Source organism: Microtus pennsylvanicus, chromosome 8, assembly GCF_037038515.1.
Source record: "Microtus pennsylvanicus isolate mMicPen1 chromosome 8, mMicPen1.hap1, whole genome shotgun sequence".
Classification (NCBI taxonomy): domain Eukaryota; kingdom Metazoa; phylum Chordata; class Mammalia; order Rodentia; family Cricetidae; genus Microtus; species Microtus pennsylvanicus.
In genome coordinates, this window is record NC_134586.1 from 16747962 (window position 1) to 16759625 (window position 11664).

The window sequence follows — 11664 nt, forward strand, 5'->3', positions numbered from 1 at the left end:
ATGTCATACAATAAATAGTAAGAAGAGGTAATTATAAGATCTTCTATTGGGTATGTGTCATCAATAAAATATTACAAATGATGATAATATGGATGTATAATACTACAAAACATAAAAAACAACAATTTCAAAGTAACGGTTTTAGAAGTAGTATGAATTTTAATTCATATAAATGTGCATTAGACTAAAATAGATTATACTATTTTCCCTAAAATAATACAGAAAATACACTGTACTTAGAAATGTAAATTACATAGTCTTAATAATCAGAAAATTATTTTAAAACAATTAATAGTGAAACCAATAATAGAGATGTAATAATTAAACAAGTAGTCTCATGATTCTAAAGAATTGATGAAAAATAATTTCAAATCAAACTCTTTGTTTAATAAAATTCCTTTATTTCCAGTGGTTTATAAGTCTATGTGATAGTATGCATTTCTTATCTAAGCTTTTATCCACATATTCTATTTTATATTTATATGGTTTCAATCACATGCTTTTATTACATTTGATATGGATACTAAAACATATGTAGTATAGGAAATAACTCAAAATCTCAGTGGTTAATAATTATTACAAACTCTATATAATTTTGATATATTTATGTTTCAGTGGTTACAATTACATTCTCACTTGGATGTGTGTATTAGGAATAACTTTGTATACAACTTGCTAAGTTAGTAATATTAGCTATTGATTTACTGCAAACAAAACATAATTTATACAATGTCAAATAATATTTAAATATGAAATGAAAAATAAAGAAGAAATTTTTATTTGTTAATCTTTGCCTAGAATATACAACATGATCTCTAGTGTTCTGAAGTTCTGGGATTTCCATATTTTTGAGCCTGCTTTTCAGGCTCTACAGCATAGAGAAAGAGAGGCTTGTCTCAGCTTCATATCTCCCAGAATCAGGACACACGAATGGAATGAAGGAAAAGCTATATATACGACCTGACAGAATAAAATGAAAAGGTTTTCCTTTGTCAACTCATATTTCCAAATTTGTATTAACAGAGACAAGATAAAAATGGTGTATAGCAGGAGAAAGGCAATCACAGTTTTCAAGGCTTTAATGTGGGCTGTAGTTCTGGCATCTCTGGATCCTTGGGCATGCTGCTGCATCTTCTTGTGATGTGTCCAGAGGGAGAAGATGAGCAGGAGGAAAGAAGACAGACACACACCAAAGGGTACAAACAGGAAAGTAGTGTGAAGAATTAACATATGCCTGTGACACTGTGCCTGATAATGGGAATCAAAACTGTAGGATATGTTTCTTTCATATTCACTTATACACACATTAAGTTCCAAGTTGATAAGTAAAGTATTTAAAAAGAAGAGAACCAGAGATGCCAGGAATACTACTGAAACTGCCTTTTTAACTCTCCACTTTAAATAAAGAAAAAGAAAGTTAGAAAAATTGCCTATCTTGAGAAAATAAAAGACACCAAGGCATGTAGCAAGCCAGATGCTAAAATGATTGACTATCATCCATGTATTACTAAGAACTTGTGTCATCTTTGAAGTCCTTATTGAATCTGGATACATTGAGGAAATTAATAAAGTTTTAAACAATAACAAGCACATACAAATTCTAGAGGCTGCCAAAGCAGTGAGGATTTGATTTACAAATGAGATCTTCTTTCTCTTGACCCAGTTCATGCAGTTCACCAGTACTAAGAATCCATTTCCTAAATTTCCAATTACTAATTCCATGATTAAAATGACCATAAATGTGTTCCAGAAGATATCACTTATTGATTGCAGAAAATGCTCCATTTTAAAAAATATGTTTGAAGATTTGTTTACATCCTCACTTCAAATGCTATATTTAAATTATTTTTGAGAATTTCTGAGTTGATTCTCATAACATATTTACTCTTAACTCTCCCACATATACTAACAAAGGAGTAAACATGGAGGCTTGCCAATGACCGAATCTGAAGCTCTTTCCATAAAAATATGTCTCCTCACATAGCTCAGACGAGGGAGACCAGATTCTTCTCTGTACACACACATGCTCCTGTGCAAACAAAAACACATTACTTTCATTTCCTAGAGGTTTGCTTCAATTGAGGTATTTTGATATGACTATTTGAGTTCTATGAAAAATGCCTTTAGAAATTCTCAAGTATATAAAAAATGGCAAAAAGACAAACAGCTTATGGAAATTTCTGAGATATATGGCTTTTTAGGTGCTTTAAAATTACCAATCTGTGCAGAGTCATGGTCATTTTGTTCTATATTTTTATAATATTAAGTAGTAAAAATAATATTACTTTATTTCACATGCATAGATAAATCTGTAAAAAATGCTTACTCATAAATACATATATATTGAGATTTAAATACTTTTAGGATTTTCAATGCATCCATATTTATTTTGCATCTAGACCACGCTTAGTATTGTACAAGTTGGTCATGTCATGCTTATGATACACATTCCATTTTAACTGGTTCGTTAGGTCTATTTTACATGCATATAAGGTGTGAAATTTTTCTTTTTTATTGATTTTTATTGAGCTCTACATTTTTCTCTGCTCCCCTCCCTGACTCTCCCCTCCTCCCTTCAACCCTCCCCCAAGGTCCACATGTTCCCAATTTACTCAGAATATTTTGTCTTTTTCTACTTTCTACTTCCCATGTAGATTAGATCTCTCTAAGTCTCTCTTATTGTCCCATGTAGATTAGATCTCTCTAAGTCTCTCTTATTGTCCTCATTGTTGTCTATGTTCTCTGGCAATTCTTCTTATGTTGTGAAAAGTCAATGATAAGAATCAGCTCACCTGCACACTAAGACACTTTCTCATTCCCAGTCTCTTCTTTGACTGGTAGAGCTGATTCTTCCACTAGCAACAAAGACCATCAGACTGTATCCAGCTCCCTTTAACAGCCTTCAGTATCTGCTTTTAATCATCACTGATTGTCACCAAAGCAGTGGAAGGATGCCAAAAATGCTGGGAGATATAAACAATGAGAATTTTGATATTATCGTATTTAGTAATTAAATAAGAATACTGTATATAATTAAATAAAGTCAGGAATGATTTCCAAATACAGTATAGATGGCAGAGAATGCCAGGCAGTAATTTAATGCCTAGGTCTGATAGTACTTTCAATCACTGAATCAAAGAAAGTGAACCTGGTTCATTTGAAAACCCACAATTATCCATAATTTTGTGTTAAGACAGATGTAGAAAGCATAATAGGCTACTTTGGGATATTAGGGAAAGTATCTAAGGATGGAAAAGCACACATACCTTCAGTGTAGTGGCAGGAATGTGTCTGTGGTGAGGCTCCTTCCAGGGAGGAAATGAGCTCAAGGAAGAAGAGAAACAGAAATAGGACAAAGGGGTGGAGCTGTGTGGAATGGGTGCTGATAGCAAGAATTCATAGGCTTTCAGAAAAGAAACAGGACCTAGGTTTACAGTGAGGATTACACTCACTTTCAAGAAGCTCTTTCGTTCTGGATTAGAATCATCTCCGTTTCCACCAGGCCAGTAGCTCCTGGGGAGAGAGTCTTCCAGACAAGGTGAGAATGGCATACAGCAGCACACCGACATTTCGGCTGCAAACGAAAATTAAAAATTGACATGTATTTTTCTTTCTTTTTTTTGTATTTTTCAAAGCCCAGAGAAATGTGCGTTGAAAAGACTATATTTTTCTATTTGTTAAATATCTATCAATATACCAGTAAGTAAGTGCCTCAAAGAAGAGAGGTGCCTTCACCCATTCCAAAGTCAGCATTCTATGCCTGTTTCATCTAGAATTTATTATATATTATGTTAATTTTCATTTACACTAGTCAGTATACTGATTAAACCCAAATTAAGCATTCAAAAAGAATATAATTAACTACAATTTTATTTATTCCTCCATGCCTAAAAAAAGTATTCCCGGGGTAATAATTCCAGGCACATATTTCTATCAATAATATTTTATGATATTAGAAGATTCTCTGATAAGCTGAGCTGCTTGCATGAATCTTAGGTCAAGCTAGCTACCTGGAAAGGACAGTCTCTAACTTGTTGAGCTGGCTGCAGGTTACCCAATGCACTCCAGGTTTTCAGCTTTTCTGGGCTGTCACCCATGTGTTCCTTTACCCTTCATCTACATTCCCATTACTTATCCCAAACAAAACTCACTGGTTCAGCAAGTTGGAATTTATCTGTACTTTGATCTACCATCAGTTCCATATATAGGGTGAGTGGATGCTTGTTCACACTGACCCCAGGAATAGTTTCATAGAACAGGATTTAATTTCAGTCAGAAAGTTGTTGCTTACACCAATGAATGTGTAATAGACTCGATAGGTTTAAGGAAAAACAATGACACAAAATTAGATAGATATTAAAAGGGATAGATCTGGGAGGACTTGAGGGAAATGAATAAATAGGATCAAAATATATAAAATTCTCAAAAAATTAAAAAATATTTTTTAAACGTGGTTTCTCAGTGACTGTAAATCACTCAAGTGTTGCCAGGATGATTATGATCCTTCTGCAAATTTACATTTTTCTATCATTACCTAGGTACTGAGTTTCATAATTTTACTAGTTGGTATGATGAACCTAAAAATCATGCATAAATTTACAAAAAAATGTATCAACACAATGCAAGACAGTATTCCTCACTTGCTTGCTAGTAAATGAGACTAATTTCTACTGAAATATCAAACTAGAAAAATAAAAAGAGAAAGGAGCAAAACATCACTTCATGAATAGGTAGGTGCTCTTTTGATCTCTTTTAGGAATAATAAACCATTTTTGAAATCATGCTTTATTATAGTGTTGTCTTTTTCTGTTTGATGTTAATAAAATAAATAAAGAAAGGAACTTTTGTACATGTCTAGTACCCCTATGTGATAAAATCTTAGATTAGCAGACTAAAAATTCATAACCAGAGATATCAGGCATGGCTTCTACCTTCTCCAACAACTGATGACTTTACAAGGGAGTATATCATGACATACCCCAGCTCCAGGGGACTCAAGTAACTATCACATGAAGCCTTTGAAACCAATAGCCCCCCAAAATCTTTCCACTTATTAAGCAGATTGTTTCTGATTATTTTGTCACAGTAACAATGTTGTAGGAATTTAGCACAATCTCTGTGTTGGGCAGATATTAGACTGAACAGCTGATTTTTAGAAGTTGTGACTTTGAGAAATCTTTATTAAAAACAGTGATTGTTTTGCTGAAGGTGCATTGCAACCATCCCATTACTTTGGTCACAAGATGCCTCTGACACACCTGAAGATATTGTATTATTGTGTATTGCAGCCATACATAATGAAGGTCTAGAGTCGTGGGGTTTGTGATACTCTCCTTTAGTAAGACATGTAAATTAGATCAGGGGTCTCGGTATTAGGAAATATTTTTTTGTAGCAATCAATAAATACACCTGTATGGCTGTTCAGGCTTCAGTCCATGTAAAGAGGCTGGACCTTCCTATTGCCACATAGGCCTTATAATTTCATCTTAGACTGCCTTGTTTTTTGAAATGTCCTGTGCTCTTATTTGCAAATATAGTTTTGAAAGACTCTTCATTCTGCAAAATGATGATATATTGTGATTCTCTGAGAGTAGACATTAGCTTTATAGACAGAATATAGTTAAGAAAAAAAGAATTCATTAATAAAATTGAAAACCCAGATTAATCATTGATAATTTGATCAGTAATTAATTGGAAAACAAAATCGTTCATTTCAAATATTTTTTAAATGTAAAATTTGAGAGAAATTTTATTTTAAAAATCTTGTTTTCTAAAACTTTCCAGTTGGAGTGATTTCTGATTCTGCTCCTCCTCCTCTTCTTCTCCCTCCTTTGTCTTCTATCTGCCCTCCTGCTCATTTTAACAACTCTGTTTGGTGTTATAATGTGGAAATACAGGAAGAGTGATTCCTTTATTTATTTATTTTTGATCTGTTGAGGCTAGTGTAAGAGATCAGTCCAAACCTGGAGAGATGGGATAGACTCATAATACCAGGCAAGTACATGCTAATAAGGTCCAGAATGCTCCTGAGAGTCACAAGACTAAAGTCTTCTCTCTCAGGTTATTTAAGCTATAACAATCACTGGGAAAGAGGAGATTTTCTTACTGATGAACTACCAGCAAATCTAGCACCTTTCCTAAGTCCTGATTGGTGCTAGGATAGACTGCTCATGGGTGAAGCTATCCTGAGACACTCAGGTACATATAAGTAACCCCTGGCCCACCTTCCCAAAAGCAATCTGAAGAAACTCACTGGTTCACTAAGCTGGATGTGGATATTTCTTTGGTCTGTTATTAGTCTTTTATTTAGGCTGAATGTCTCTGCTGGTTTACATCCTTCTATACATGTTATTTACTATTGGCATACTAATTGTGAAAATAAATTATCATGGTAGGTGGATTATAATCTACCTTCTTAGGTGTTATGTATCAAGCTATCAAATTCAGAAATTCAAAATATTGTTGAACTTCATAATAATCTTCACCTAGATCCATTATTTTTCACAATTACAAAGCTTTCCTTAATAACATCATTATTTTCCTCTATCATTTTTATTCCATAGACTAGAGTATAAAAATAATCGCTACCAATCTATGCTATATGAAAAAGTAAAAGAGATAAAAAAAGGAAAGCCAAATTCCAAATGGATATAACAGGATCACCTGTGTTAAAGATAATTATTTATAAGTTCTGGGTCAAATTGGAAAAGCCCAGATCTCTATAGTTGATGGAGAATGTAAGCAGAGAATTTTAACACTTTTAATAAAGCTAAGCAGTCAGCGTAATAGGGAATGAAGGAGACTCTGACCCTGAACTCTGTCCTCAGTTACTTCAGACCAATAAGTTTGTGGGTGTTAGCAAATATTCACTGCACAATCTATAAAATTAAGAACTAAATGTGGTCTTATAGTTCAGTAAACTAATCTTGACACTATATTTTAACATTCTGTTTTACTTTGTAATTATCAAGCATGTTTTGTTTACTGTTTAGTATTGACTTAAGGTCTTAAATAAGAATACAGAAATTAATTTAATGTAATTGCCCACAGAAATAATCACTTTTGTATATTATGTTTTGTTTTGTTTTGAAGCAAATTCTGTCCAGGTAGCTTTGGTTGGAGTGGGAGTCACTGTCCAGCAATGATAGTCTTGAACTTGATGTTCTCTCCTACCTCTGCCTTTCAAGTGCTGGGATACAGACATACTCAATTACACCTGGCAACTATTATTTAAAGATTCTTATTTGGTTTACTTGAGCAAAGACATTTACATTTGTATGTTTTATGTGGGAATGATAATACTCTATTAGTAGTAAACTTGGTTAATAAGTTTTGAAATTTTAGGTTTGCATTACCAAACCTTATAAAATAAAACATGTCAGACAGAACATGAACCACATCCCCAAAACAAACACACCATATATGCTTAATCTGTTTTAAAATAATTATTCTTGGATGAAATTTTAATTTTTCTTATAGAAAAATATTCTCAAAAAGCAGTTTTTATTAGAAATATTTTAAGATTTTATTTGTTTTCAATTTGGGAGGGAATTGTCACTGCTGTTGATAATGAAGATGATATTATTTTACTTGTATTTTACTCATAAATGTAATGAAGTAGCAAACAGCTGTAAAATGTCCACATTAAAGCCATGTGAATCCAAGTGCTTGATTTTCTTTATTTGTAGTGGGACTTTGACAGGCTTCTTTAAAACTAATTATATTATAAAAATTGAAAAAATAGAATTCATAGATTAAATATTTTGACATCTAATAATATTAAAAATAAAGTCATCAAAATAAATTACACAAATACCAAATATTTATATATAAGTCCTTAATTCCACAGTAATGAACACAAGTTCTTTTGAGAAATCATTGGAAAACTTTTGGGACCAGAGAATTAGTTTACTGGTGAAGAGCACTTATTCTTGAAAAGGAACTGGATTTGATTCCCAGCCACCACAGGGAGAGCACTGGGAACGCATGTGGTATACTAACATACATGCAAGCAAAACACACAAAATATTAAAATAAAATTTTAAAAAAATCGACAAAGAATTACTTAAAAATACTGCTGATTATTTTAATCAAGTGATACTTAAATACAAATGATATTAGCAATACCTACGAAAATAAATATATAAATATATAACGATAGTACATATGTTTGAAAATATTTATATGTTACAGATATTTATAGTGGAACAAATGGCTTGAAGTACAACAAATGTCTACTTTAAACTTACATGGTATATGTGACTATAGTCTTTAACTTCGGAGACAATAGTACAATGATTTTTCTACTTATGAGTGAGGCATGAGAGGGCGCATGTGTGAGCACATGCAAGCACTGTCCACATAAGCTTTTGTCAGCTTTTCAGAAAAAAATCATGCATAGGTGATAGGTGTTTTCCTCAGATTTTATGAAGTATTAGCCTTCCTAGTTGCTCTTATCAATCTGGTTAGGATATTTTGGGTTATTTATTTATTTATTACATTTTGTTTATTATTTATTAAAAATTTTATTAGAAATTTCCATCTCCTCCCCTCCTTCCACATCCCTCCCCTTCCTCCCACTCCGTCCCCCTCACTCTCCAGTCCAAAGAGCAGTCAGGGTTTTCTGCCCTGTGGGAAGTCCAAGATCCTCCACTCTCCATCCAGGTCCAGGAAGGTGAGCATCCAAACAGACTAGGCTCCCACAAAGCCAGTACAAGCTGTAGGATCAAAACGCAGAGCCATTGTCTTTGGCTTCTCAGTCAGCCTTCATTGACCACCACGTTCAGAAAGTCGGGTTTGATCACATGCTCCATCAGTCCCAGTCTAGCTGGCCTTGGTGAGCTCCCATTAGATCAGCCCCACTGTCTCAGTGGGTGGGCACACCCCTGGCGGTCCTGACTTCCCTGCTCATGTTCTCCCTCCTTCTGGTCCTCACCGGAACCTTGGGAGCTCAGTCCAGTGCTCCAATATTGTCTCTGTCTCTATCTCCATCCATTGCCAGATGAAGGATCTATAGTGATATGCAAGATATTCATCAGTTTGGCTATAAGATAGGGCCATTTCAGGCTTCCTCTCCTCAGTTGTCCAAGGAACTACCTGGCGACAACTCCTTGGATACCTGGAACCCCTCTAGAGTCAAGTCTCTTGCCAACCCTAAAATGGCTCCAGTAATTAAGATATATACTTCACTGCTCCCATATCCACCCTTCCTCCATCCCAAACATCCCATTCCCCCAAGCTCTCCTTATCCTCCCCTTCTCACTTTTCTCTCCCCATCTCCCCTTAACCCCACCCCATCCCCATCCCCGAGCTGCCAATATTTGCCTGGCAATCTTGTCTACTTCCATTATCCAGGAGGATAACTATAAGGTTTTCTTCGGGTTCACCTTCTTATTTAGCTTCTTTAGGATCACGAATTATAGGCTCGATGACCTTTATTTATGGCTAGAATCCAGTTATGAGTGAGTACATACCATATTCATCTTTTTGAGTCTGGGTTACCTCACTCAGGAAAGTGTCATCTATTTCTATCCATTTGCATGCAAAATTCAAGATGTCATTGTTTTTTACCTCTGAGTAGTACTCTAGTGCGTATATATTCCACACTTTCTTTATCCATTCTTCCATTGAGGGGTATCTAGGTTGTTTACAGGTTCTGGCTATTACAAATAATGCTGCTATGAACATAGTTGAACAAATGCTTTTGTAGTATGATAGGGCATCTCTTGGGTATATTCCCAAGAGTGGTATTACTGGATCCTGGGGTAAGTTGATCCTGAATTTCCTGAGAAACTGCCACACTGATTTCCAAAGTGGTTGTATAAGTTTGCATTCCCAACAGCAAGGGATGAGTGTTCCCCTTACACTACATCCTCTCCAGCAAAGGCTATTATTATTTTAGCCATTCTGACAGGTGTAAGATGGTATCTCAAAGTTTTTATTTGCATTTCCCTGATCGCTAAGGAGGTCGTGCATGACCTTAAGTGTCTTTTGGCCATTTGAACTTCTTCTGTTCAAAATTTTCTGTTCTGTTCAGTGCCCCATTTTTTAACTGGGTTAATAAGTATTTTAAAATCTAGTTTCTTGAGTTCTTTATATATTTTGGAGATCAGACCTTTGTCTGTTGCTGGGTTGGTGAAGATCTTCTCCCAGACAGTAGGCTGTCATTTTGTGATAGTGTCCTTTGCTGTACAGAAGCTTGTCAGTTTTAGGAGGTCCCATTTATTTAATGTTGCCCTTATTGTCTGTGCTACTGTGGTTATATGTAGGAAGTGGTCTCCTGTGCCCATGTGTTGTAGAGTACTTCCCACTTTCTCTTCTATCAGGTTCAGTGTGTTCCAGTTAATATTGAGGTCTTTAATCCATTTGGACTTGAGTTTTGTGCATGGTGATAGATATGGATCTATTTTCATTCTTCTACAGGTTGACATCCAGTTATGCCAGCACCATTTGTTGAAAATGCTTTCTTTCTTCCATTGTATACTTTTAGCTCCTTTGTGAAAATAAGGTGTTCATAAGTTTGTGGGTTAATATCCAGGTCTTCTAATCAATTCCATTGGTTGACTTCTCTGTTTTTATGCCAGTAACAAGCTGTTTTCAATACTGTAGCTCTGTAATGGAGTTTGAAGTCAGAGATGGTAATGCCTCCAGACGATCCTTTATTGTATAAGATTGTTTTGGCTATGCTGGGTTTTTTGTTTTTCCACATAAAGTTGATTATTGTTCTGTCAAGGTCTGTGAAGAATTTTGTTGGGATTTTAATGGGGATTGCGTTGAATTCATAGATTGCCTTTGGTAGAATTGCCATTTTTACTAAGTTGATCCTACCTATCCAAGAGCATGGGAGATCCTGCTATTTTCTGGTGCTCTCTTCATTTTCTTTCTTCAATGCCTTAAAGTTCTTGTCAAATAGATCTGTCATTTAACAATTAGTAATAATTCTATATATAAACATTAAGGAGCAAGGGATTTACAAACTCATTGTATATCCTTTGATTGAGATTTAAAATTTTAATAGCAAATCAGTAACATGGATGAATACAAATTATGGTGAGCTTAAGCAGGAGGAAACTGTTTTAAACCAAATCCATAGATTTGTTTATTTGCATGCTTGCAAATGAGACTGTAGCTTCCCTCTAACCTTAGCTCTGAAACTCACAAGTTCTTAGAAGGCTGTATGAATAAAATCCACCTGAAATGTTTTGTAAACTTTCTTGTTTCTATAAAAAAAACGGCCCCAAAGAGATTCACCAGCACACAGGTGTGCTTTTGCACTAGACATGGGCCATTGTATTTATTTATTTATTTGTTTGTTTGTTTGTTTATTTTTTCTTGCTTCTTTGAGAGAGGGTTTCTCTGTGGCTTTGGAGCCTGTCCTGGAACTAGATCTGTAGACCAGGCTGGTCTTGAACTCACATAGATCCACCTGCCTTTGCCTCCCGAGTGCTGGGATTAAAGGCATGTGCCACCATCGCCCGGCTTGGGCCATTGTATTTAAACACAGCATGATCTTAACTGACTGTAAATGCAGAGCACAGGAATCAGTGTGTTCACATAAATCACAGCCCTGGACAAGAGAGCTAATATTCGGTTTTCCTCTTTTAAAAACTATTTGTTCAGAGGCAATGAGTTTTTTTTTTTTCTGGTTATTGCCACCTTGCAATA

At 34.9% G+C, this 11664-nt stretch overlaps 1 protein-coding gene across 1 annotated transcript; it reads right to left on the reverse strand.

Annotated features, from left to right (window-relative positions):
* Positions 1-861: 861 nt before the first annotated feature.
* Positions 862-1785, reverse strand: LOC142855771 (taste receptor type 2 member 117-like). Its single transcript, XM_075982182.1, has one exon. The coding sequence runs from the start codon at positions 1783-1785 to the stop codon at positions 862-864; it is 924 nt and encodes a 307-aa protein (XP_075838297.1).
* Positions 1786-11664: the final 9879 nt, after the last annotated feature.

Coding starts and splice junctions, on each gene's coding strand:
- LOC142855771 (XM_075982182.1), bottom strand. CDS start 1,785: ATGGAGCATTTTCTGCAATCAATAAGTGATATCTTCTGGAACACATTT.